The sequence below is a fragment of the Pogonomyrmex barbatus genome, unplaced genomic scaffold, assembly GCF_055798465.1.
Source record: "Pogonomyrmex barbatus isolate J1 unplaced genomic scaffold, ASM5579846v1 scaffold14, whole genome shotgun sequence".
Lineage (NCBI taxonomy): Eukaryota > Metazoa > Arthropoda > Insecta > Hymenoptera > Formicidae > Pogonomyrmex > Pogonomyrmex barbatus.
This window is the reverse complement of record NW_028297110.1, coordinates 6,245,140-6,271,778: the sequence shown is the minus strand read 5'-3', so window position 1 is coordinate 6,271,778 and position 26,639 is coordinate 6,245,140. Positions and strand designations below refer to the sequence as shown.

At 35.4% G+C, this 26,639-nt stretch overlaps 4 protein-coding genes and 1 pseudogene across 11 annotated transcripts; 2 read left to right on the top strand and 3 right to left on the bottom strand.

Moving 5' to 3' along the window:
- The first annotated feature begins 2,118 nt into the window (after positions 1–2,118).
- LOC105423124 (transcriptional adapter 1) lies at positions 2,119–6,663 on the top strand. Of its 3 annotated transcripts, none has more exons than XM_089072792.1 (6): positions 2,119–2,594; positions 2,717–2,753; positions 2,834–3,040; positions 3,278–3,627; positions 3,702–3,861; positions 6,046–6,663. In XM_089072792.1, exons 1-6 carry the CDS (start codon positions 2,524–2,526, stop codon positions 6,082–6,084), a joined length of 864 nt encoding a protein of 287 aa, XP_088928918.1. In that variant the 5' UTR covers positions 2,119–2,523; the 3' UTR covers positions 6,085–6,663. The 3 variants fall into 3 exon arrangements, with proteins under 3 accessions (XP_088928918.1, XP_088928919.1, XP_011631077.2); XM_011632775.2 differs by lacking the exon at positions 6,046–6,663 and adding an exon at positions 3,949–4,151 and having other exon boundaries at positions 2,123–2,594; XM_089072793.1 differs by lacking the exons at positions 2,717–2,753; positions 6,046–6,663 and adding an exon at positions 3,949–4,151 and having other exon boundaries at positions 2,122–2,594.
- Positions 4,384–8,999, bottom strand: carmine (AP-3 complex subunit carmine). Of its 3 annotated transcripts, none has more exons than XM_089072790.1 (9): positions 8,977–8,999; positions 7,069–7,253; positions 6,713–6,947; positions 6,435–6,594; positions 6,265–6,378; positions 6,014–6,193; positions 5,760–5,918; positions 5,636–5,686; positions 4,384–4,721 (listed from the first exon to the last, which is right to left on the bottom strand). In XM_089072790.1, the coding sequence occupies exons 1-9, from the start codon at positions 8,982–8,984 to the stop codon at positions 4,587–4,589; spliced, it is 1,227 nt and encodes a 408-aa protein (XP_088928916.1). In that variant the 5' UTR covers positions 8,985–8,999; the 3' UTR covers positions 4,384–4,586. The 3 variants fall into 3 exon arrangements, with proteins under 3 accessions (XP_088928916.1, XP_011631076.1, XP_088928917.1); XM_011632774.3 differs by lacking the exon at positions 8,977–8,999 and adding an exon at positions 8,621–8,804; XM_089072791.1 differs by lacking the exon at positions 8,977–8,999 and adding an exon at positions 7,759–7,917.
- Positions 8,959–13,187, top strand: fws (Conserved oligomeric Golgi complex subunit 5 four way stop). Of its 3 annotated transcripts, XM_089072789.1 has the most exons (15): positions 8,959–9,097; positions 9,210–9,464; positions 9,533–9,625; positions 9,711–9,835; positions 9,916–10,135; positions 10,217–10,359; positions 10,429–10,695; positions 10,776–10,896; positions 10,968–11,085; positions 11,160–11,297; positions 11,352–11,735; positions 11,812–11,937; positions 12,009–12,117; positions 12,179–12,400; positions 12,510–13,187. In XM_089072789.1, the coding sequence occupies exons 2-15, from the start codon at positions 9,425–9,427 to the stop codon at positions 12,702–12,704; spliced, it is 2,301 nt and encodes a 766-aa protein (XP_088928915.1). In that variant the 5' UTR covers positions 8,959–9,097; positions 9,210–9,424; the 3' UTR covers positions 12,705–13,187. The 3 variants fall into 3 exon arrangements, with proteins under 3 accessions (XP_088928915.1, XP_011631071.2, XP_011631070.2); XM_011632769.3 differs by lacking the exon at positions 8,959–9,097 and having other exon boundaries at positions 9,142–9,464; positions 9,554–9,625; XM_011632768.3 differs by lacking the exon at positions 8,959–9,097 and having other exon boundaries at positions 9,142–9,464.
- On the bottom strand, positions 12,766–16,258 carry LOC105423122 (ankyrin repeat, SAM and basic leucine zipper domain-containing protein 1). Of its 2 annotated transcripts, XM_011632771.3 has the most exons (9): positions 15,814–16,258; positions 15,033–15,195; positions 14,603–14,725; positions 14,394–14,514; positions 14,176–14,281; positions 13,987–14,121; positions 13,571–13,923; positions 13,270–13,492; positions 12,766–13,124 (listed from the first exon to the last, which is right to left on the bottom strand). In XM_011632771.3, the coding sequence occupies exons 1-9, from the start codon at positions 15,898–15,900 to the stop codon at positions 12,948–12,950; spliced, it is 1,488 nt and encodes a 495-aa protein (XP_011631073.2). In that variant the 5' UTR covers positions 15,901–16,258; the 3' UTR covers positions 12,766–12,947. The 2 variants fall into 2 exon arrangements, with proteins under 2 accessions (XP_011631073.2, XP_011631075.2); XM_011632773.3 differs by lacking the exon at positions 13,987–14,121 and having other exon boundaries at positions 15,814–15,984.
- A 522-nt stretch (positions 16,259–16,780) lies between these two features.
- LOC148937423 (uncharacterized) lies at positions 16,781–25,934 on the bottom strand (annotated as a pseudogene).
- Between the last annotated feature and the right edge of the window lie 705 nt (positions 25,935–26,639).

The window sequence follows — 26,639 nt, the reverse complement described above, 5'->3', positions numbered from 1 at the left end:
CTGGTTGCTTTCTTCAAAGCCTGTAATCTGCTTCTGTGATCCCTTAAATTTCCCGCGAAAGTACCTTTCTCTAAGTGTCGGTCCACAATAGGTGATTTAAGCTTTAAGAAGTAAAGCCAGTGACACACGATGCTTTTTTTTTGCTGGTTTGCTAGTTGGATTCGCGTGCTTGTTGAACTCTTGTCTTCGATTAATATATTTTTTAGATCCAAAAGAATATACCAATCAGAGACAAGAGCTCACGAGCACGCAAGTCCAGCTAACAAATCAGCAGGAAAAAAAGCATCGTGTGCCGCTGGCTTAAGAAATTGACTAATTATAATCAAATATGAAAAGAATAATTGACTATGATTGGTCAATTTCTTATGGTTTAAAGATTAAATATTTATTATGGACCGACACTAAGCAGAGCCGTCTTGCGGCTTTACCTCTGCCTCCATGATCGCCGCGGAGCATGTACGGACAACACCTATCGCAACGAATCGTAGCCTGTGTTGGCGTCGTTCGAAAGCGCCATTTTCTAGCAGTATCAGTATCAGGGTGCCATCCGATGCGTATCTCTATACGCGCGTATTCGCGTATCAAAGATATCCGACCAATCGCTGATGTTCCATCGTTTTACGTGTGTCAATTTTGTCTACTGTCCCATCATGCAGCGGATCGCGCGTAAGCGAATTAGCGGATCGCCAATTACAGAATTGTTTTGCTAGCTCTGTTTGCAAAATAATATTTTATGTTGTCCGTGATTGATGATCCGCTAATTCGCTTACGCGCGATCCGCTGCATGGGACAGTAGAACAAAATTGATGCGTACGTAAAACGGCGGAAAGAAACAAATCTAAAATCAATTCGGTAAACTAAAATTTCATATGGGAATTATTATCAATTGTTTATCGTTTATGAATTTGTCAATCGATTATTGTTATTGTGATAAAATGTTATTTTTTTATAGCAGACAAAATGGATTTAGATGACATATTATTAGCAATTTTCGTCTTAGTACAAAAATTTAAACAAAGTTGTCCTTTTGAACAAGAAACACTGCGTCGAAAAATTTTGCTCTTGTATGCATCTTGTATAAAGTTGTAAGAAGCGAAGGAAAAGGCAAATAACGTCAATTTTGGATACGACCTATATTTACTGTGCATCGACGTTTCTATTCTACTGTGCATCGACGCAAGGAACTAGTGAAAATCTCATCAAAGAGATGGAGCTTAAAGATAAAACAAAATTTCGTAATTATTTCAAAATGGATTCGATTACATTGAAAAAATTACTCGAATTAATTGGTTCATTAATTACTAGACAATCTATTGTTCGCGAATTAATTTCTCCTGGGGGTCGATCATGTAACTTTTCCCCTAAGACGGAAACGTGAAAAGTGAAAAGTTTCACGTGAACTTACAATCATGTATAATTTTGCGGGATCATGTAACTCTCTTAAACGTGAAAATGTGAAAATTTTTCACGTGAACTTTTTCGCTGTATACCTTGGTGGCGGAAAGACGGAAATCTAGGGAATTAATAAATATGCTTCGGAATTAGAGAAGATTAGGGCTGCGTTAGGATTAAGTGTACGTAGTACACTTAATATGTACGTAGTACGTAGTACGTAGTACATATACAATTGGTTATTAAAAGATGTATATAATACTGTACCAATAAAATAATTTTCATTAGCTATAAAACTTATGAAACTATGTTTCATGATTTCACTTTCCACGCATCTAAGCTACATATATAATCGCTGTACGTGAAAAGTTTCAAAATGAAATGTCAAGGTGTGAAAAATGAAAAGTAAAAAGTGAAAAATGAAAAGTGAAAAATTTCACTTAAAGTTACATGATTGACCTTTTAAATCTTCCGCTTACAAACCGCTGCATAAAGGCGTAATAAAACGGCGGAACGTCAGCGAGTGGTCGGAGCTTTGATATGCGAATACGCGCGTATAGAGATATGCGTTATCGGACGGCACCCTCAAGCGGGTGTCCCATGGCGCGGAAATCCACAGCGGAACGGAATGCGCGAATCAATCACAGCAAAAGAACGAACAGAATGAACGAGTTTTCTTTTGGTTCTCTGTGATTGGTTTGCGCGTTCCGTTCCGCTGTGGATTTCCGCGCCATGGGACACCAGCCTCAGGGTGCAGTCCCATGGAACGTATCGCGCGTATTGCGAATCGCGCATATCGAAAATCTGATCAATCGCGAACTTTACAATAATGGATTCGTCGGAACGGCTGAGTATCGAAAATAGCGAAACGTCCACAATTGATTTTCGATACGCATGATCCGCGATACGCGCGATACACTCCATGGGACAGCACTCTCAGTATCATCGGTCCGAAATCTCGGATGAAAAGAGAATTAACCAATCGCATTAGTTAGTTGGCCGAATTATTTAAACGCAATTAGTCAATTTTCTTTCCATCCGAGATCTCGAATCGATTTCTAGCATCGTGGACACAAGATATTAAAGCTTAAATCACCTATTGTGGACTGATTAACGTGATATGAAGAGAAAATGACTACTTCGAAAGAATTAAATTTAGCCAAGAAAAATCTTGTCGCATCTCTTGGCGAAAATGCAAAAATGTAAGTTTTCACATAAATAACAAACTTTTGTATTTTGAAAAATAATATATTTTAAAGAAATAACTTAACCTATAAACCTCTACGGTTTAAATCTTATTTTTATGATTATCTTTTATCAATAGATATTTCGAGAAGATGAAATTGTGGTTTCAAATGAAGGTAGACGCATTTTTCGATCAACTTTTGCCAGATTTGCATATTTCTTACTTAAATTAAGATATGATTACATTTTGTTTTAGACCACAAAAGAAGAATTCGATTGTGAAGCACGTAATCTCATGACAGATGATCAGGTTCGTTTACACAACGAGTTCTTGCTGTGTTTATTTAATAAAGTTCGTGGATTAGCTACCGTTGCACCGACTAAGATAGACAGAGATAAAACTTCAAAGGAAAGGAGACTGAGACTAAAACGCAAATATAAGACAGATAAATCGAATTTTGAGGTATATAGATATATTTATTATAAAACTGTTTTATTATAGTTATTTATCATAAACTATTATTATAGTTGAACTGTTGTCATATAGTTTATTATGAAATATGAATTAGATATGTGTATCTTGTTTGGCAAAAATAAGAAAAAAAAATTTACTTTAATTTAACTAGAAAACTATAAAGAACTAGCCTATATCAGAATGCAATATATAAATACAATTATTTGTATTATCTCTTTATGATAGCCAGCAGACATGTATGTGGAAGTATTAGGTCAAGCTTCATCACCTGTCGGAGATGAACCTATAGGTGCCAATCGTTCTAGTGCTCAAGAACTTGTATTGCCAGATCGTACTTTCGTATTAGCTCGATTAATGCTTGCAGCATGGGAAAATAATATGGACGGAGCTGAAGAAAATACCGCGCATATTGTCATAGCTGCAACACAAATTTTCTTAAAAAATATACTTACTGCAATTTTTACACGTAGGAAAGGATATGCTGTTCATGATAATACGTTCATTTATAATATAGGAGAACCAGTGCCCAGTTCATGGAAGAGAAACTCCTTATATATAAATCCATTCAATTTTGGGTAAATTGCAAGTACTAATTTTAATTTTTTTTTTTTTATACACGACTAATATTGGATTTGTTAAAAATTGACAGACCGACAGAAATAATGGAACCTTATGGCCAAATCCCAGCATCAAAATTAAGCTTTGAAGAAGCAGAGCAAGCCACTGCTTTTTCATATGCTTGTTCCACACAAGTAATTCGTCCACCATTAAAACCAGTAAGCACAGCTGATTTACAATATGCATTAAAGGTAAAAACAAAAAAAGCTATTTGTTCATGTTTTATTATATGTAAAAATTATTCTAATTTATTATATCTAATTTATTTTTGTAAATAGATTTATAAAAATCTTGTTAGCAATCACACCATATATGCTACTAATATGGAACGATTATATACATATGCTACTCATCCAACGTGGGAGGATTTGGAGGCAAAAAAATTATTATGTCAACCTTCAACATAAAAAATTTTCAATATAATTTAATATTTTATTTGCATTATAATTACTTATTTATTGAAATAGAGTTTGAATTATTATTTCGAGTTTGAATAAATTATTTTTTCCATTATATAGTATTTAAAAAATTACAAAATATAAAACAGATGATTAATTTTAATCATTTAGAAGTTTATGTTGGCTTTTAGATAGATGACAGAGATGAGAAAACTAATTAAAAGAAAAAAAATTTTTTTCATATTTTCATTATTTCTAGAATTTTCATTTTCTCATTTCTGATGTCATGATTCAGGATGATTATTGTAAACAACGTAAACTTTAATACCACTTTAATACCACTTTATATTAACATTTTTAAAATTATTTTTGCATATCAAATTTATTTTAATGTTTTAATGTTATGTAAATTGATCATATTTAATTTGTTGATATATTAATCTAACAAAATATACACATCTAATATAACGTAAAAAGGATAGTGTCTGTTTTATAATTTCAATGTATATATATAATTTTTACATTCTTATTTGAAATTTTCCAGCTTTAGTAATATATTTAACACCTTTGAATGGCTTATATTTTTCACCATACATATCTAACCGATTTACTTTTAATCCAGATACTGCTAATTGATTAATCGTAAAGTGCACCTGAAATCAAAATATTAAATTATCAATTCAATTATGTTTAGAAAAAGATATACGTATGCGCACGCACGCGCGCACGTGCATTATCCTAAAATTATCGGAGAACTTTTTAAGAGTGGATTCTTTAGAAAATTCTAAAATGAATATATCGAAATTATAATACTTTTCAAATTATAACAACAAATAAAGTTGACCAATTATAGCGGCTAAATTTTGTGCGCTCGGGCACATTATATCGCATGACAGTGATGGTGCTCTCATATTGACTCACTTTCTAAGTTAACATAATTTTGCATATAATGATAAGGAGATCACTTTTGTCTTGTTATCTAAGTATTTAATTTAAATTATATATAAGAATTAATGTCAGCCTAATATCAAGTCATACATACATAAAATTGTCAAAACTGTCAAATGAAGTATATCATGAGCAGATGCGTGATTTTCTCACATAATTATCATATGAAATTATGTTAATCAGTAAATTAGTTTTTCATATTTCTATGGTGAATAAGAATACATAAATACTATAATGATAATATAAAATTCTTCTACATTGATAATTTCATAAAATCAGATCGAATATAAAATTATCAAAACAAGTTGAAAAAGTTTGAATTATTTATCCAATTTATACATTTATATACAATAAGTTGTCGACACATATTTATTCAACAAAATTAATATTTATAAAATGAGTTAATATATAAGGTACTTTCACTACCATGTGATACAACGTACCTAAGTGCACAAAGTCTAGCCACTATAACTGATCAACTTTATTCCTTTATAATTTGAAAAGTATATAGTCTCGACATTTTCATATTAGGATTTTCATCTTAGAATTTTCCAAAGAATCCATTCATAAAAGGTCCTCCGGTAATTTTGGAATTGCCCTGTATATTATTCATACATACATTAATAGCAAGGTTTGATTCAGTAACAGTTGCCGAGTTTTGTATTGTGATCTAAAAAATATAAAATTTTATAATACAATTTTACTATTATAATTATATCTCTCTAAATGCTTTATAATCTTACCGATCCTCTCAGATTTGGCAATTTGCAAGCATCAATCCTTCCAATATCCCATAGCAACACTTTGCTAACAGGATCAAACGAATACTTTCCTTGGTTTGGAGTTAAAGTGCAATTTAAGACTATTTTTGGCATAGGAATCTCTAGGATCACGTTTTCAACCTTCATTCATTAATGATAAGAATTACTGATTACTAATTAATAATAATCCATAATTCTCATATAATTAATAATCTCTTTAGAAAAAAATAACTTACTGTCCTACCAATTGTTTGTTTTGGTCCAACAGTTATATCCAATCTACCACCTCCTGGTTCTTTCAAACTAATATTATGTCTTACATATATTGGAATTGCTACAATGCTTTGTGATCCTATATGATATGAGAGAAGGCGAAAGTTACCATCAGGTGGAATAAAAGAAAGTATCCTTTCTGACTAAAATAAGATTATATAAACTTAAATCATTTTCGTAAACATACAGATGCAATCCTATATTATTTACTTACCTCCCATCTTTTGAATCGAACGCAAGGGTGGAAGCTAACATCATCGAACAATCTTGGATTCATAAATGAAAGCGTGAGATCTGGCATACCGCTTAATTTTATACAACAGTCAATCTAAAAGATTAATTATATATAATTAACATTTATGTAAGAAGCACTACAGAACATACATAGCCCTGAATCTCTGCAAACACTGTTGCTCCAGTTCGATCGATAATTGCATCTACTTCCTCAACAACATCAAAGTAAGCCTCATTGTTGGTATATTTCACTCCAGTTCGTCTCCAAGGAACGTTAGACAGTTGTCCACTAGGCAAGATTGCACTAACACTATGTGTAAATTTATAAATATATATGTAAATATGTAAATTTATAAAATATATAGTAATTTTTTATGTACATATCTCTAAATGTTACACTTAATACTTAAACATCGAGATATACTTACTTGGATTTGCCTGTTACAGTATTCGCTATAGTACGTAAGATATTAGGTGGTTTGATTAATTCTTTCAATATATTGGATTCTGTCGCCAAAGGAAAACCGTTGTCTAGCATTTCATCCAATAACTCATATACTACCACATAATTTTCTTTTATAATAGTTTCTGTGCATTCGCTAAAATAATCTTCAAAAGTATCCACTACTCTATGCAAGAATTCAATGACAAACAATGGTGGAACTAGAAAAAATATTTATATTGAAATGCAAGAATAAAATATACTGTGTTACTCAATAAGGCAATCTGGAAATGCAATATAAATTACTATAAATATAGCATTTATATCACATATGAAGCTTACCTTCTGTCATGCATACTGCCACGAAGAACATGTTACATCGATAGATACTAATAAGATAATGATGCGGAGTGGCTATTACCGGCGGCGTATCTTCTGGAGACAAGACCCTTCGCTGTTGATCAAAGAAATAGTCGCAGAGCGAACGCGCGACTGCGCTCTTCCAATGTTTCTCCATGAAGACATCTCTGTGTACATATGAAATATATTAAATGACAATATATGTAACAAATGCCAAGAAATATCTAATATACTAAAATTTGGGTATTATTCAGAAGGAGGGTAAAGATGTAATCTTTCGCTTTACTAAATTGATGAGTCTATCATATACTAAAATGATAGATCCTATAAAGATTAGCAAAGACCCTAAGCAAGGACTAGATGAAGTTTTCGCTGATCTTTTCATTTTATTACAAATCTAATCTTGTATTGTTTTCTTAATTAGCTCTTTATAGTGGGAGAGGGACTTCTCCCCCAACCCTCTACCAAGAGGCTTGGCCTCCTTGACCCTCCATTCTGGAGGCGAAGCCCCTGAACTTCCCTATCATGCATATGGGATTACAACACATGGACGTTTTCCAGTAAGAGACATAGAAGGATACAGTGGGTGCTTTCCATTTAGTGACACAATTACGATACAAGTATCATTTTGTCCTTGTTAATTATTGAAAGCCAAGAAAGATAGAACGATACCTGTGTCAACTTGTATCACTAAATGGAAAGCATTGTAACACAGTGAAACATTTCTTCCTTGTTTAACATTAACAAACAACAAGGATAAAATGATTTGCTGTATTACACTGTCAACTGTGTACACTGTCTCTTGTTGGAAATCGCCCATATTCAGTTCGCTGCTTTACGTCACTATGACAGATTTCCTAACCAAAAAAAGCGATCAATTTTAACGCTTAATATCTCGGTTCACGGCACAGAGCGGCACTTTTTTCTGCCAGATTTGTTCGTTTATGCAAAAATGCATTGAATAAGCATAATTTTATCCATTTTTGCGCTGAAGAGAGCTAAACTGAATAATTACCAATAAATTTTAATAGAGAATTAATTTATTCAATTTCGCAATCATTTTACACTACCCAGTAAAAATTTTTTATATAAAATATATATAAATATATATAAATATATATAAAAATATATATAAAAATAATAAAAATAATAAACATATAATTAACATACAATAAACATATAATTAAATACGAAATACGTTCACATATGTTCATATTAGTTTTTTTCTTTTGTAAAATTCCTATTTGGTGTAAGAAAAATAATAGTAATAAGCAGTCCACCGCGTTTTTATGCCAGATTCTTTTATTTTGAGCGAAATCGCATCGATTGAGTCCAATTTTATCAAAATCGGAGATGTAGACCGTATTCTATAATAAATAATTACCAAACTTTGTTATTCTACTTGGAAAATATTTATTCTATGTGGGAAGTATTAATATGTGAAACTATCAAACGATCTGTCAAATGAGCTGTCGAACGTTTCTTATACTTTCTCACCTATAGTCCACTTTGTTTTTTATATTTTTATACATACCCTGAAGAATTTATAATAAAGAGACTGTGTATCATCTTCGTGAACAATATATTTTAGGAAAAAATTTTATTATGGAGTCAATTAATATACGCATCAATACACAAGTAACGTTTCTTGTAGTCGGTGTTGTCAGAAACCAGAGAGAATCAGACGAAATTAGAGAGAAATCTAACAGCAGCCATATTGATCTTTTCTCTACGCACTAGCGACAACTAGGAGGTCAATCATGTAACTTTACGTGAAATTTTTCACTTTTCATTTTTCACTTTTTACTTTTCATTTTTCACACCTTGGGGTCAATTATGTAACTACATGAAATTTTTCATTTTTCACTTTTTACTTTTCATTTTTCACACCTTGACATTTCACGTGAAACTTTTCACGTACAGCGATTATGTATGTAGCTTGGATGCGTGGAAAGTGAAATCATGAAACATAATTTCATAGATTTTATAGCTAATGAAAATTATTTTATTGGTACAGTATTATATACATCTTTTAATAATCAATTGTATATGTACTACATACACTTAATCCTAACGCAGCCCTAATCTTCTCTAATTCCGAAGCATATTTATTAATTCCCTAGATTTCCGCCTTTCCACCACCAAGATACATGACGAAAAAGTCACGTGAAAAATTTCACATTTTCATGTTTGAGAGAGTTACATGATACCGCAAAATCGTACATGATCGTAAGTTCACGTGAAACTTTCAAACTTTTCACGTTTCCGCCCTAGGGGAAAAGTTACATGATCGACTCCCTGTTTTGCAAGTCTGATTTATTTGTTTTTAACCTAAAAAATGGATGAATTATTAAGTTGGGAAGATATTGAAAATGATCGTAAGTGTATATTTGTATAAGAATTTCTTTCTGTATGAACAGTTTCGAAATATACATTTAAATTACAGAGTTTTTTAAACAACTGTTAGATTCTAATTCCAAAAAAACAGACGTCAGTCCATTGTTGTCAGTGGCCCAGCAACTGAATAAATTAGGACAAGGTAAAGTCGAAACTGGTTTACATCATTAAAACATTAAAACATTAAAACAAATATGAGAAACAATAAACTTAAATATTGCTTCTAGCTATCGAGGTCCTGAATATTGAACTGCAAAAACAAGTACTTGCTAATCATGAGGATTTACTGTCACAAGCGACATGGGTAGAAAAACTAGAAGGAGTGCTTTTTATAATGCAGTCTCATATACAAGTTAGCAAAGAAACTTTAACATTAATTACTTAAGTTATTAAGTTATAAGAATATGGATGACTTAATAATTCTTATTTTAGAGTCTCTTGTCAGCAGTAGAACGATTACGTGGCAAGATTATTGATCCATTTAATAGGATTGAAATGCAAACAATAGTATTGTCACGGCTTCATGAAACCTCAGATCTCTTAAGAAGAGTAGCTAGGATGCAACATTTATCAAAACGTTTAAATTCTCAAATGACTAGCATTACTCAAGGGCCAGACATAATTAAAGCTGCCAACAGTTTGCACGAACTTGGTAATACATATAACTTTCTATATTTTTTTCTATTATATTCTTATATACTAATGTATTATATTATAAAATTTAAATATGTAGAACAATTATTAGCAGACACGGATCTTAATGGTTTAGATGTAATCGCAGATGACCAACAGACTATAAAAACTCAGAGAGTTACAGTACAAAGAATAGCTACACATACATTAACGCAAGGTTTACAAATGACAGATAAAACAAAGGTATATTATTTAATTATTCTTAATAATTAAATGCATTTGATACTAATTTGATATATGTCTAATGGACAGGTGAGCACAGCTGTGCAAGTCTTTCAAAACTTGGAAATGATAAGCAGCATTGTAGACACAACTATAGAATCTATCCTAACTGAAATAGAAAAAATTTCTACAGATTCATTAGATGTATCTTTGGTAACAAGTCAGGATTTTGGAAAACGTGGAGCGCCAGGCAGGGCTGCGATTCCGTCGCCTGGATCATCTGGAAATTTACGTACGAGAATTTGGGAAAATCTCGAACGTCTTTTCCAAGATACTTTATACACGCAATGTCTGCAAGTAAATAGACAATAATATGCAATATGTTTTTTATTTATTTTTGAGAGAGCTATTTTTAAAGAACATTATTTCATATTTAGATTGAATTGCTGCAAAGAGTATTGTTGGAACATCACATGAAAGGATTTCACGATTTATCCGAAAAATTTTGGGATAAAGTAAACGCTCTTCTTGCAAAAATCTTAGTTGAGCGTGCTCAAGGTAAATTGTAAACATATCAAATACACAATTCAATTAAAAAAAAAAAAAAACTCCAATGAAAAATCTTACAGGGTCATCATTTGTAAAACAAGCTCTAGAAGGGGAGTATCCCAAATTTTTAAGGATATATTTAGATTTGAGTAAACGTTTAAAAGAAAGATCTCACAGTATCGGAATTTATGATATCGAGTAAGTACATTTCGTATAAATTGGGGTAATGATAGACAAGGCATTATATTAACGTATGTATCTTCGATATCTAGCCGCAATATTTTATTACCATTTGAAAACGCATATTTATCACGTTCAGTTTCTCGGCTTTTGGATCCAGTTCACAATATGTTTTCTGGAGGTTTACCAACGCATGACGAGATCGATAATCTCATACGTATGATTACAAAGTAAGTTTGGCATATTTCTTACATTGAAAAAGATATAGTAAAAACATGTTTTAGTGAACTGAGTGTATCACTAGTGGATGATGGACTCTCGACTGTGGTGTCGCGTAATGTAGGAAAAGCAATAAGACTGTTCTGCTTAAAATGCGAACAAAGTGTGGTAACAGGTGGCGAAGCCAGCCAAGTAATCGATTCTCCTACTACTGGCCAACAGACGAATATCACGCTTGCAAATCTTCTGCATTATCTTTCCAGCCAAACGAACCGTGTAATAGCAAATTTGACTGGAGGTTTATCGTCCGAAGGAAGCGTCGTCATTACGACAGCACTCAAGGAAACGGACGAATTAACGAGAAATCTGCTTGCACCATTGTTAATTTCTATTAGTGATGCAATTGAGAGCATTATCTTAACAATGCACGACGATCCCGAATTTAGAGAGTAAGTTCTTGTTAATTTCTATTTTTGTCCACTGATTTTGTTATCGCATATTATTGACGATATTTTGATTATGTAGCACGAGTAGCCCTCTAGGGAAAGAAATTGGTTGTTCTCTTTACATGCGTGAATTACAAGGCTTTATTTTACGATCTGTGAATACATTTCTACTACCGTACAAAAATCAAGTAGTTGTAACCGAAAGGTAAAATTCCTTCGCTTCCTTTCATCTATTATATGTTGATAACAAAGTATTAAATACCATTTCAATACTAGTTGTAAAGCTGTCGCGTCGAGATGTATAGAATTATTTGTGCGCCACGCTTGTTTGTTGAGACCTTTAACTGATTTTGGGAAAGCAAAGCTTCTGGTAGATTTTGCTCAGGTATGTCTTTCGCGTAAAGATATATTGAGTAGATGCATGTAAAACAGATAGAAAATTTTAGATAGAAATAGCTGTGATGCCGTTGTGTCGCGGTGGCCAAATGGGTTTGCTCGAACAACAGCAATACAGAACTCTACGAGCGCTAAAAACTTTACTTCCCCTAAATCCCGAGGAGATGGTGGATAAAATTCTGGAAGGGCAAGGAGAGAGTAGTGTCTCGCCATCTCTTATTCTTCTGCATCTGTTTTCTGGTGCACCGTCCGAATTGACATCACCTCATCAGGTAAAATGGATTTTTCTAAATATAATTCTCCTTTATAAATTTATTACTAAAGAATTAATAATTATATTTGATTTGAAGAAATTGATAAACTTTTATATTTGTTGCATAGAGTGCCGGATGGTCTGTAGGCCGATTATCTCAATGGATGGATAATCATCCGAGCGAAAGAGACAGATTAACACTGTGCAGTGGACCATTAGAACGTTATCAATTAACAGTACGCCAACAAAATCTCCCATCATTTCATCCTCTATTTCCACAAATGATGAAATTAGCTAACTTGAAAGAACAGTCGAGTCAATGAAATATATATTGCATATATGATGTCAATGGCATACGATGTTTCTAAATAATACATATAAACATAAATATAAAAAATTGTATATTTTCTAGTATAAAAATATTTTTCAGACATAAACTGTAAGAGTTAAACTTGAAATTATAATTCTGTATGTAATTTGTTATAGTATATATCATAAGCTTATTTAGTACATAATAATATAATACTTATAAGAATATATTAAATTCAAAAAAATATTAAGAAATGTTATATCTTAATATTATACATACTCCATAACCTTTGAATATAAATTCTTTTACATAAATATAATCCTACTATTAACGTAACGCTTGTTAATGTAATACCAATTGTAGTCCAAACAAATTTACTTTTCTCCGGCCCAATCCAAGTTGGCGGTATACCAATACTATTTTTTTTGTCGATCTACGATGTAAATGAAAAATGAAAAATGTAAAAATCTGTCTGAATAAAGATAAAATGATACTATTTATACTTTATATTATATTTATATATATATATATATATATATATATATATATATATATATATATATATATATATATGATACCTTTTGGGCCAGTTTCTTCATTTGTATTATTTCATTTTTTAGAAGTTTCATAGTTTTTTGTGTTTTTCTCAATTCTTCTTCATACTGTATTCTTATCGTAGGAGACAAGTAGATATTTTCGCTTGCAGCTTTTAGCAAATTATTTTTGACATACTGAAAACTGGAAACTATTATTCCAATCTGTCTTGTTACGTTTCCCAATGATATTACACCGTCATAAATTCTGTAATTGTATATACATATACATATATGATTATTTTACATATTCTTATCGTAAAATATTAAAAAATGTAAAACATACGTATAAGAAGATTTTTTAATCTTGCCAAAACTGTTTACACGCCACTTTTTATTGTGAAATTTATCAAGACACTCAAGAAATTGATCTCTATGAACAGTAATATCGATTCCTAAGTGACAAAGATCATCTTCTGTCAATTGCAAAAATGTTCTAATATCCATTCCTTGAAATAAAGTATTATATTTTTCCAAACCCATTCCAAATAACATCACTGATATGTCATGATCTAAAAATTTTTTTTTTTGGAGACAAACATTTGGAAATAAATCTCTCCAAGTTGTTATCTGGAATATTTCACACATTTTTACAATTGTTTCTTCTTTGTCCTTTGTCCTAGTCAATAGAACAGATATCTAAAAAGTAAAAATTTAGAATTAAAATAAAAAGTTTTGCAATAAAGCTAAAATATCAATTACTTCTGTGAATCCTTTAGTATTAGCGATATCCTTGGCAGATAAATTATTAACATCCGTCACTGAAGTATTCACATTATGCTCCAAAAGAATTCTGACAATATCGGGCTTATTAGCTATGACAGCATAAATCAATGCCTGTAATGGGACCGATATTTATAAAAGAAAAATTTTGATGATGCTGAAACTTACAGTTTTTCCATCACTGTCACAGGAATTGATGTTTTGTACATATTTTATAAGCTCAGTAACAAATTCTGCATCTTGTGTTTTACAGGCATACATTAGAGCCGTTTCTCTGTAAAAATTGTGATTATTATTTGTCAAATTAAATTAAGTAACAATGATAATTCTAACATTAAACATTATTGCTTTCTACAAATTTTTTGTCTGTATAATTTTAATTTTACCTTCGTTTATTTGTAATGTTTGCATCAGCCTTCGCTTGTATTAAAAGCTCAAGGCATTTTAGAGATTTTTTTGGTATTCCTTTTGTAGAGTTACATAGTGCCATGAGAGGTGTGAATCCATCTGTACCAATTCAATATAAACAATTAAGCAATTACTGAAAAACTTATATAAAATTCAAAATAAGGAATAACATAATAATATCTCATACCTCTATGCTTATTCGGATTTGCATCGCGTGCCAAAAGATATTCTACTACTTTAGATTCTACTGATGAAGCAGCATATAATAATAGAGTCCATCCAGTATGCAGGAAGTTGTTAATATCATGTTCTATAAAAATATTCAATATTTCTTTATTTATATATTTAATTCAAAAACAGAAACAAAAACAGAAAAAGATACTAATCTCTCTTATCTAAAAGATCAAGATACCTATATACAAGATTAAGATTCGAATAATGTACAAAATTATACTAATATAATTTCATAAAGGAAAGGAAGATATATAAGATGATGATATATTCTATGATTAACCCAATATTATTCTAGTATAAAATATGACAAATCCTAAGTACTATAAACATAGCATTATAACCTTAATACAGATTTAATATAAAAATAATGATATAACACTTACTTTCAAGATATTCTTCTATCACTTCTAAATATCCCATAGCACATGCTTTTAAGACATGATTTTCAAAAATACGTGCCTCATCGTTAGTCTGATTGAAATCAATTGCTCTTCTCTTTTCTTCCATCGAATTCTTTTTTGAGATATAATCATGTTCTTCAATATTCTGTTAAAGAAACAAAGTGAGAGAAAGAAATGCATTTGCAGTTGAATAAAAATTAGCATACAAATACATAATCAAAAATAACTTAGGACATATTATGTTCAGTTCTATCAATATCTTAGTTTCAATCTAAAAATTAATTAATTTTAAATCTTAAATTAAATTTTATCTCTAATTCTTAAAATTAAAAAAAGAAATCATTCTTAATGTATATTTTTTATCAAAATATAAATTTTAAATTCAAATTTAATTCACTTTCCACTTTTTCTGTTTTCAAAATTAGAAAAAAATTGAGTAAATTAAACAGAAATTAAATTAATCTACATTGATAAAAATAGACATTAAAGATGATTTCAAGATATCATAAAAAAATATTTTTAGTAAGTCATCTCTAAAGTGTCAAACATCTTCAAGGCATTTGGTCTGTTCTCTGTAGTTAACTGAACCAATATACATTTGTACTTAAAATGAAATATGTACTTAAAATGAAGATATAGATTTGATGTTTGACAAAAGCGAAATAGAAAATAGAAAAGATGAATTATGCAAATTCAACTGAAAAGAACAGACCATATGTATGCCCCGATTTTGGGTTTTATATTGTCTGGGTATTAATTATACCTTTTCCAAAGGAAAAAAGACATCGTCGTCATCATCCTCTTCGTCATCGGACATGCCAGCAGGCCTCAAATTATGATACTTCAACATTGTTAGACTGATCAAGATAATACGAAAAAAAATTCCTGTATCAATTCTCTTCGTCGAGAGTCTTAGGTTTGAAAATCTCCGACTCTGAGAACCGGCAAATCAGTTATCATGCATGCGCCGTATGACGCACGACATACGTGCGTTTACCTAAACTTCTATTTGTTTTCGAAAATCTCAAGACTTAACGAATATTCAATCTGATCTGACGTGAGCCGCAGTCTGATTATCATGAATATTTTTTATCACCGTTTCACCGTCCTCAGCCATTATATACCAATGTTTCCACAGAAAGAAGCCTGAAAGCGGCCATCCTAACCTTTTTTATGGGAGACATTTATATTTATATATTAGATCGCTAACTTGCCTGAAATACATGCCCCAAAAAGTATGTACAAAACTCATGCGCATGCGTATGAAAGTATATCCTATATATGCTATATATACCGACACACAAATTTTATATATGTCACGCTCACGGCGCATTCACTCGCGTTACACTCGCGTCAGAAAAGGAAGAGACAGTTTAGGAAAAAAACACAAACTTTATTATGCACTGAAACAATAACGGGAGCAATAACAAGAGCTTTAACAATTAAACAATTAAATATTTAACAATTAAATATGAATTCACCGCGACACGGCTCAAACTCGCGCGCCACGCCGTCGACTCTTTCTCAAATCATGCTTGATAACCGCTTGACGACCGCGTCAACAAGGAACAATCTTCAGGAGGTCGATCATGTAACTTTTCCTCTAGGACGGAAACGTGAAAAGTTTGAAAGTTTCACGTGAACTTACGATCATGTACGATTTTGCGGTATCATGTAACTCTCTCAAACATGAAAATGTGAAATTTTTCACGTGAACTTTTTCGTCATGTATTTTGGTGGTGGAAAGGCGGAAATCTAGGGAATTAATAAATATGCTTCGGAATTAGAGAAGATTAGGGCTGCGTTAGGATTAAGTGTATGTAATACATATACAATTGATTATTAAAAGATGTATGTAATATTGTACCAATAAAATAATTTTCATTAATTATAAAACCTATGAAACTATGTTTCATGATTTCACTTTCTACGCATCCAAGCTACATATATAATCGCTATACGTGAAAAATTTCACGTGAAATGTCAAGGTGTGAAAAATAAAAAATAAAAAGTGAAAAATGAAAAGTGAAAAATTTCACGTAAAGTTACATGATTGACCCCCAGGATAGCATCGAGCAGAACACCGCTCGGTTGTAACACTACCCCCCCCCCTCCTCTTCGTCCTCTTTGTCATCTCGACAATTCCCTCGCAAAAAAGTCGGCTTCTTCTTCCATGATGAAGTTCTCAGAGAATCTATTAGATTCCTGCTCTACCCCGAGCTGCTGCTGTGGGTTACCGAGTCGAATCAGTCTCAAACTTCACCCTTCCCGGAAGTTCCGTGCCGCTGCGAGGTCATCTTCCCTCTTCTTTCTTTTTTCCTGATTCTTCTTTATCTTGTGTCTTGCGCACTTCTCTCTTGAATCTTCGGACAAGGGGGAGGGGAAGCTTCCGTGGACCCTTTCGTCCTATTAATACCTTCCGACACCTCAAGTTCCTGCCTCGGCATTCGTCCTAAGTTCCTCGGAAAAATCACAGTTCAAAAAAAAACCGAGAACGAGACAAATTTCTTAAAAAAAAAAGATTTTCTTAGCCTGATGTTCGGGCAGTAAGCAGAAGATCTTCCTCTTTAAGTGGTGCCAACAAATCTCAAACAAGAAACGAAAACATAAACATTATCTATACCTAAAGAACTCTCTTTCAAATTAATTATTTTCCCAAAAATGAAATATCCACATATCTTTTTTTACACATTTACAGGCTTCGATTCTTTTTCCTACAAATTTTTCTTTTCCTCAAATGGAGTTAACTTATCTAAATGTACCACTTTATTTTTATGTCTTTTTGTTTTACAAATGCAATAAATACGTCATTCATTTTCTTAACCATCTCATAAAGTCTTTCCCAACTATTTTGCAATTTGGGAATCCTATCTCGCATCTTTTGAGGATTATAAAACCAAACCTTCTGGCCAGGCACAAAATTCAGTCGCCTATCCTTCCGATCATAATTCATTTTTGTCTTTTGCGACCTTAAATCCATACGTTGACTTGCAACATTATAGATTTGATTAATTTTTTTTCCCTCAATCTAAATAAATATCTCTCTTCCTGAGAAACACTATCGGATTCAGGAGGATAACCACGAAGAAGATCTATAGACAATCTTAATTTTCTTCCCAAATTCAACTCTGCAGGAGTAAAACCTATGACCTCATGCTTAAAAGATCTGTAAGCCAATAATCCTAAAGGAACCCAACAATCTCAATCTCTCTGATTTTCTAAAATAAATTTAGATAAATAATTTAACAAAGTCTGATGCTGTCATTCCACCTGATCGTTAGATTGAATGAAGAGGAATAGTGCGAGTTTTCTTTATTCCTAAAATTTGACATAACTCCTGGAACATTCGCGATTCAAAATTCCTTCCCTCTGTATGTATCTCCAACGACACTCCATGCCTAGATACTATTAACTTACAAAGACTTCTGCCACTTTCTACTACTTTCTACTAGTTTTGATTTCTCAGTGGAAAAGCTTCTATTTTGAGAAACAATCAGTAATTACTAATAAATATTTATTTTCGGAAGAAAAAAATGTAAGAAACTAACATGTCCGCCTACACCCTCTCAAAGAGAGCACTCACATTGTAAATCTGAAAAGCAGATTTTCCCTTTCCAACAGGATCTTTTCTAGCAACACAAACTTTACAAATCCTAATCCAATGTTCCACATCTTGTTTGCATGTCACCCAAAAGAAATTCGCTTCCGAATCTTTTCAAGAGTTTTAATTCTAAAATTTAATTTAATTCTAAAATGCCCTCCTGTAGGAGAATCATGAGTTTCCTTCAAAATCTGTTGCATCATTTTATGAGGAACAACAATTTGAAAAATAATTTTCAAATTAGTTTTCAAATCAGGAGACTCCTATTTCCATTTACAAAGAATTCCATTCTTAATAACCGGAGAATCCCATTGAGACCAATAAATTTTCGAAGAAGTATTCCCGGAAATAATCATGTCGAAGAGGGCATCTACCTATTTCCTTATTCCGAAGAATTTCAACAATCGAAGGATCTTCTAACTGCGCTGTCCGCTAATCCTTCGATTCTCTTCTCTTTAAAACTATTCTTCCTAAATATTCCCCTTTGTTTTCCTTTTCTTTTCTTTCTGGCGCAATAATTGCAATCACTTTCCATACAGGGGCGTTTTGATAATCCATCAACGTTTCTATGCGATTTCCCTACTCCATAAGAAATTTTGAAGTTATATTGCTAAAGACGTTCCAATCAGCGGGCCAACCAACTGACCTTCTAGTTCCCTAAAAGACATCAACCAACGGAGAGAAACATGGTCAATTCTTATTAAGAATTCTTGTCCATATAAATAATGATGAAAACTTTTCAAAGAATCAACTATTGCTAACAACTCTCTACGAGTAACACAATAATTTCTTTCAGTTTCATTTAACATCCTACTAAAATAAGCAATAACTCTTTCTTTTTCTTCTTGAATTTGGGATAAAACAGCATCAATGCCATGATTCGAGGCATCAGTATCCAAAATGAATTTTTCTGTCAAATTGGAAGAGATAAAACAGGGGAAGAAATCAAACATGGCTTAAGCTTTTCAAATGTCTCCTGACAATGTTCATCCCAAACAAACCTACACTGTTTCTCCATCAAGGAAAATAGGGGTTTTGCAATTTGCAAAAAATCTTCTAACAAATTTCTTATAATAAGAGCAAAACTTCAAAAAGTTACAGAGACTTGCTTCTTATTTCGCGGAACTGACCATTCCTGCACGGAAGTAATCTTTTCAGAGTCAGTAGAAACTCCTTCTTCCAAAACTTTATGTTCTAAATATTTAACTTTCCTTTCAAACAGGGAACATTTCTTTGGATTTATTTTTAAATTGTTACTCTGAGACGAAGAAAAACTTCCCGTAGATTAGTCAACATCTCTTCGAAGGTTTTATTGAAAATCATATCATCTAAATAAACCAAACAGATTTTATTTAATATCTGATAAAGAACTCTTTCCATTAATCTCTCAAAAGTCACCAGGGCATTACATAATCCAAATAGCATCACAGTAAATTGCTACAAACCGTTTTCTATTGAGAATGCTGTTTTTTTCTTATCTTCTGGATAAAATCTTCACCTGCCAGTACCTACTTTTTAAATCCAACGTGGAAAACCAAGAATTTCCTGACAATCGATCAAGAAGATCATCAATTCTTGGCAATGGGTAACAATCCTTCTCAGTGATTGCGTTGAACTTTCCATACAGAACCTCAATGTCTCGTCCTCTTTCTTCATAACCGCAAGCAAAACCCAAAGATTATGAGGATACTATGGGATTCTTCAATCACCCCTTGCTGTTTCATCTCTTCAAGAATTTTCTCCACCTCATCTTGCAACTGTAAGGGAATGAGTCTGTTTAATAGGACTTGATTTTCCTACAAAAATTGAGTGCTCTATTATCGAGCATTACCCGCTACAATTCCGAAAAAATATCCTGAAAATCTTCGAGAAATTCAGAGAAACTTTTCTTTTATAAATCATTTAACCCTATCGAATTCTTATTGAAGAAATCTAATAAAAATTCAGGAACCTTCTTTTCTGAGAGACTAATACGAGAACAAGATAGGTTCCTCTCTTTTCCAGAATCGTCATTGCTAAAGAGGGAATTGAAGATCCTATTCTGCCCGACTTTAACAATGTAACGCGGTCACCCCGCTCGACGCTCGGATCGGCTCGTCGGTGTCCGGGTTCGAGAGGAGGGGAGACTCAAGCGTACGCGAACACAAGTTGCAGCGAAAAGATCGTTTATTGGTAGAAAGATAGATACAGAGTGCAGGGCCGGAAGATGTCGCAGTGTAGTGGGCAGCAGGAGGTGAGACGCAAAGCGGAGACGCAAAGCGGTTGGCGCAAAGCGGAGACGCAAAGCGGTTGACGCAAAGCGCTAGACAAGTGCGGCGTGCGGTCGACAACGGTTTATTTACACGTGACTACGGCGCGGTTACAGCTAAAGATCTTAGAATTACCGGCTTATAACTAGCAGACTTAATTTCTATCGCATGCACTTACAAGCTAATGTCAGGTTGGACGGCTAGGTATTGCGGGCAGGGCCGAGTGTCACGTCGAGTCCTACCTTCGCAACGGAAACCGGCGAAACCCGATGGAGCTGAGCGAAACCTTAGCCTGAGGAGAGGTGACAGGAGTCGGCGAAACCCGACAGGGCTAAGCGAAACCTTAGCCTGAGGCGTGTTAACAGGAGTCAGTGAAACCCGACAGAGCTGAGCGAAACCAGCTCGAAGATCGAGAAAACCAGTGAAACTCGGCAGAGTCAAGCGAAACCTTGGCCCCGAGAGGTAGTAAGTACTGGTCAGGTCGGTATCAGGAGTCGGATCGCAGGATGGGATCTGGTCCCGATGTCTCGACCGGCCGGGCTTATATACCCGGCCAGCGTTCCCCACTGCACGCCGTCGGTCCGGCGGTGGGGAGTCGATAGCGCGTGGGGCACCATGAGAGATAGCGTGAGCGAGACGGCGCGTGCAGTGTACAGGCAAACGAGTGAGATAGCGCGAGCGGTGTGCGTACAAACAGGATAGGTAGCGCAGGAAATAAGCCAAGTGTATATTTATATATATATATATATATTTTGTACAAGTAATGGCCTTGTCGTTACAACAAGAAAATCTGCTCCCAAGATGCATTCATCCTCAATTTCCGCCACATACATCAGAAATTTTAAGGAAAACTTCCCTATTTCGACTTTAATATTTGTTTTAAAATCAATGGGAACTTTTTGCCCAGTCGGATATCTCAATTTTCTATTCCCATAACTGTTGCCTTCCCGGCCTAACCATCCTTTTATTTAGAATCGAAATATGTGAGCCCATGTCAATTTTGAAAACACAATTTTGATCGTCTAACTTTTCTTGAAAACAAAAATTTCCTGATTTCCTATTTAAATTCCCGAAAGAAAAATTTCTTCCCCTTGCGGTATTACATTTCCGCGCCGAGCTCTGCGTTACACTGCTGCAAAGCTCGGCGAGCCCGAGTTTCCCTTCCTTGAATTAATCCTGAATTAACTCAAATTAATAAAGGGCAGTCCGATCGAAAGTGTCCTTTAGCTTCACATTGCCAGCAATCGTTGGCTCCTCTTTTAGGACCGAAAGTTTCCTTTTGTTTTTCCTTAAAGTCATTAAATTGCCCGCGATTTTGCTTATATTAATTATATATTTATTCCATGTTTCCCTTGGGGTTACAGAATCCATAACAAATTCATATATCTTTAAACTTAAATTTAACTTAACCTAACTTAAAACTATCTTAATCGCACGCTCGCTGCATACACACACACACACACACACACACACACACACACACACACACACCCCCGCCCGCCAGGAGCCTTCACTTTCATCGCAGGTTTTTTCTTCGCATAATGAAAGCATTAACGGATTTTACATAAACCAAAATAGCTTAACCCTCCCCTCTCTCTCTTTCTCTCTCTCTCCCTCTTCCTCCTCCACCTTCTCCTTCCCTGATCCTCTGAAACTTTACAGCTTTCTCAATCAGTCCTCCCCCTCATCTCCCTCTCCTAATACTGTCTCTACTATTTCTTGCCAGCTTTTCTCCCCTCCCTACACTCCTCCCAAACGTACTCCCAAACTGTCTCCGTTTCTCCTCTGCACACCCTACATGCCCTTTCTTCCTCTCTTCCCTAATAAATCCTCTCTTACGCTCTCCCCCAACCTAAACCTCGCTATCTTCGCCCACCAGTTTTCCGCCCATCCCTTTTTTTAAGTACCCGGAATACCTTTTCCCTTCACCCTGTATCATTTATTAAATCCCTTCACTCTGTATCATTTATTAAATCTTGAGGTCTCTATCCTCCTCTGCCATCTCTCCTCTTTTTGCAGGCTCCTGTCCCTCTCCTCCAGCCTACCAAAATCCAAATATCCCTCCTTCCTCTCCTCCTCCAATGTCACTAGGTCTATCCCCCTTTCCTGAAAAAATTCTTCCCTCTCCCTCTTCCAGTCCGACATCATCCCTCCTGCTAACGCTCTTCATTTCCTCACAACATTTCCTTGCCACTTTATCCCTCTCATCCATAATTTCTCCTCAAAACCCATGCCCTCCTCCCCGCTCTGGCCCTTAGTTTATTCCTCTACAACTCCTCCGTTATCATGTACCCCGGCGTCTTCCATCTCACCCCTAACACTCACTTTAAATACTTCTTCTGCATTCTTTCAATCTTTTCTCTCTCCCTCCATCCCATATGACATCACCGTCCATACAAGCGCATCGAAAAGCCACATCCTTTTCCCCCAGTCCCCCCCAAACCTTCTCTTTCCAATCCTCTACACGTGTCCCAACACCGCCAGCTCCCTCTTTATCTTATCTCTTACCTGTTCTTCCTGTCCCCCATTTCTTTGAAAGACGTACCCTAAGTACTTGAAGATCTTCACCTCGTCTTTCCCTCCCAGAACCATCTTACCCTCCTCCCTTCTCACCATCTTGTCGTGACGCACATCCTCCCTTCTTATTCGGGGGCTCGAGCCATGCTTGATGCAATCTCTCCTGTCGTGCTCCAGGAGGATTATTTGTATATTTGCCAATGGCGTTGGAGAGTGTCGCTGCTGCAGTCCGACCTGCATCCATCGAGAGAATAGGATCATCATCTCTCTGGAGTACCGATCGTGGGGATTCGAAAGAATACATATATATATATATATATGTATATTGTAATATACATATATATATATATATATATATATATATATATGTATCATTGTATTGTTGACGTGTTATTCTAAATACGTTATTTGCGATAATATTATCACATGCCTCGGTAGTCGAAGGGATAAGATGCCTGCCCGGTAAGCAGGAGATCCAGGTTCGATTCCTGGCTGAGGTGGTATTTTTTCGCAAAATAATTACGAGTTTTCACGACTGGTTCGTGGTCGGGCCCCGTCGTGATGCACACCCTCCCTTCTTATTTGGGATTCTTCAGAATCTTTGATTTCTCTACATTCACAACCAGTCCCTTTTCCTTTATATATCCTCCACCATCATTGTTCTCATCCCATCTTCCTCCTCTATCAACAGTATCAGGTCATCCGCGTACGCCAACGTATACACCTTCCTTCCCAGCCTCACCCCTTCCCAGCCTCTCTTCCTCATGTACTCCTCTATGTCCACCATCAGGAAATTGAAGAGACTCGGACTCGCGGACAATCCTGCTTTATCCCCCTGGCAATCCAAAAAGCCTTGCTCGTCTCCCTACCCACCCTCACCCTATACCTTGTCTCCCTGAGAATCTCCTCACATCTAATTACCTCCCTTACCCCTCTCCTTCCCATCTCCCTCCCCAATATCTCTCTATCCACCGAATCAAAAGCTGCCTTCAGGTCCATAAAGAACGCCACCAACCTCCTCTTTCTTTTACTTAATTGCCTGTTTACCAAATAATTTAAGGCATAAATGTTGTCTAATGTGCCCATCCCTTTTCTGAAACCTGCCTGGTTCTGCGGCACTAAGTGCGGCATTAAATTTTTCTTCTCTACCTCCTTCTCTAGTCTCTCCTCTAAAATCATTGCATAAATCTTATACAAGACCGGCATCAGGGTCACTCTCCTGTAATCCTCTACCCTCTCTCCCTCTTCCTCTTTCCTTATCAGTACTACTATCCCGTCGCTCCAATCTTCTATCCATTCCTCTCCCCTCTATATCTTATTGCATCTCTCCCACACAAAACTCAACAGCCTCTCCCCTCCATACCACCAAATCTCCCCTGGCATCTCATCCCCTCCCATCGCCTTACCTTTCTTCACCTTCCCTACCGCTCTTACCACCTCTTTCCTCGATATATTCGGTTCCATATCCCCTTCTCTCCTAACGCATCTTTTTTCCCTCCACTCCCCCTTAACAGACCCTTAAAGTATCCTACCCACTCTATCCCCTCATTTATTCTCCTCCTCTTCTTCCTTTCCCTGTTCACCACCTCCCAAACCTGCCTCTCCGTTTTCGCCTGCCTTATCATCGTCCACTTCTTATTCTCCTCTTTCCTCTTCCTCTCGCACAACTCCTTATACTCCCTTCTGCAATCTCTGTATCTTTCCCCTCCTCTCTTTCCCTTCTTTCTAAGCTCCTCTTTTAGTCTTTTCTTGCACTCCTTACACTCCTCATCTCACCATCTCTCTTTTCTCTTTCCATCTCTATCGCCCCTTGCCCTTCCCTCAGCACTCCTTGAATCCCCTTTTTCATTTTCTCGCAACTCCACCTCTCTTCCTCTCTCTCTCTCTCCTCCCTCAACAATTCCTCCATCTTCTCTCTAAATAACCTTTTCCTCTCTTCCATCCAATTCCACTGCTTTCTCCCCTTATCCCTTTTCTTACTTATCCCCCTGTCCTCCTCTTTAATTCAGACGATCACCGAAAAATAGTCTGATTCCACCCTATCCTCCACTCTTAACTTCTTTATACCTCTTGGTCCCCTATTATTTATATATTATTTACGTAATCCACCACCGACTTCCCCCTTCCTCCCTATTCCTCTTGGAATACATCCAAGCTCTCCATCCTCCTTCCCGCATCCGTTAAATACATGTCATCCCACTTCGTTCAACTTATCTCCCTACTCACTTTACCGTCCTTCGATCTCCTTCCCTCATCCTCTTCTCTGTCCTCCCCTCCCTCCCACCATTCTCCCAACGTCTCACATTAAAATCCTTCTCCACTATTGTCCTAATCCTTCTGCTCTTTTCCGCCCATCCTTGTATTCTCTCCCATTTCTTTTCCAAATCTCCATTTACATACACTTCTACAATTCTCCATTTCTCCCCCCCCTAACTTGATCACCTTCAAGATGACTTCTTTCTTCTCCGTTTCCTCACCTTCTATCACCTCGATCCCCCTTCTCACCTCCATCATCATCCCTCCCATCGCCCTCCCTTTTTTATTCCTTCCTTTTGCCGGCTGTACCTCCCATTTATATCCCTTCGGCAGCCTTCCTCTCAATTTCCCCCATCCCTTTTCCTCCACCCATGTCTCCGACATAACTGCCACGACATAACGACCACCCGATCTTCCAACCCTCTCCAGAAGTCCTCTTTCTTCCCGAGTCCTGCTACGTTCCAGAATGCAATTCTATAGCTCCTCTTCCCCTCTCTCCTGCCTCCTCTTCCCAGCACCTTTCCCCTTTCCCTGCCTTTTTCTTTCTCCTTTCTCCTTCTCAATCTGCCCTCTTCCCTAGTTCCCCCGAATTCCCTTTCCCCACTTTTTTCTTCCCACCTATCCCTCAAAATTCCTTCCTCCTCGTCCCAGAACCACCATTCTCCTTCGATCATCACCCTTTCGTTTCCCCACCCATATCCTCGCCTCTCTTCTCTCCTTCGCCATCACCACCTTCTTAAACTTTCATCTAACTCTTCTCTCTTGCCACGTCAGATCCATCCTCGATCCATATGTTTCCCCTTTCAAACTCTTCTTTCCTATTAATTCTCTTTTATCCCCCTCCCTTAACCTCACTACCGCCATTCCTCCTCTCTCCTCCTTCTCTGTCTTAACCACCCTCACCTCCTGCACCCTTACATCCACCACCTATCTGTCTGAATATCTCCTTCCTTGCATCTCCCCCTG

Bases quoted from the DNA above. Each gene is read 5' to 3' on its own strand.
- carmine (XM_011632774.3), bottom strand. From the start codon at position 8,655: ATGATACACAGTCTCTTTATTATAAATTCTTCAGG. The intron at 7,254-8,620 runs GTATGTATAAAA...ATATGTACACAG, and splicing joins TTTATTATAAATTCTTCAGG to AGATGTCTTCATGGAGAAAC. The intron at 6,379-6,434 runs GTATGTTCTGTA...TTAATCTTTTAG, and splicing joins TTGCAGAGATTCAGGGCTAT to ATTGACTGTTGTATAAAATT.
- LOC105423124 (XM_011632775.2), top strand. From the start codon at position 2,524: ATGACTACTTCGAAAGAATTAAATTTAGCCAAGAAAAATCTTGTCGCA. The intron at 3,041-3,277 runs GTATATAGATAT...TCTTTATGATAG, and splicing joins CAGATAAATCGAATTTTGAG to CCAGCAGACATGTATGTGGA. The intron at 3,628-3,701 runs GTAAATTGCAAG...AAAAATTGACAG, and splicing joins ATAAATCCATTCAATTTTGG to ACCGACAGAAATAATGGAAC.
- fws (XM_089072789.1), top strand. From the start codon at position 9,425: ATGGATGAATTATTAAGTTGGGAAGATATTGAAAATGATC. The intron at 9,465-9,532 runs GTAAGTGTATAT...TTTAAATTACAG, and splicing joins GGAAGATATTGAAAATGATC to AGTTTTTTAAACAACTGTTA. The intron at 12,401-12,509 runs GTAAAATGGATT...TTTGTTGCATAG, and splicing joins AATTGACATCACCTCATCAG to AGTGCCGGATGGTCTGTAGG.
- LOC105423122 (XM_011632771.3), bottom strand. From the start codon at position 15,900: ATGTTGAAGTATCATAATTTGAGGCCTGCTGGCATGTCCGATGACGAA. The intron at 14,726-15,032 runs GTAAGTGTTATA...ATATTTTTATAG, and splicing joins GATAGAAGAATATCTTGAAA to AACATGATATTAACAACTTC. The intron at 13,125-13,269 runs GTATCATATATA...TTTACATCGTAG, and splicing joins TGAAGAAACTGGCCCAAAAG to ATCGACAAAAAAAATAGTAT.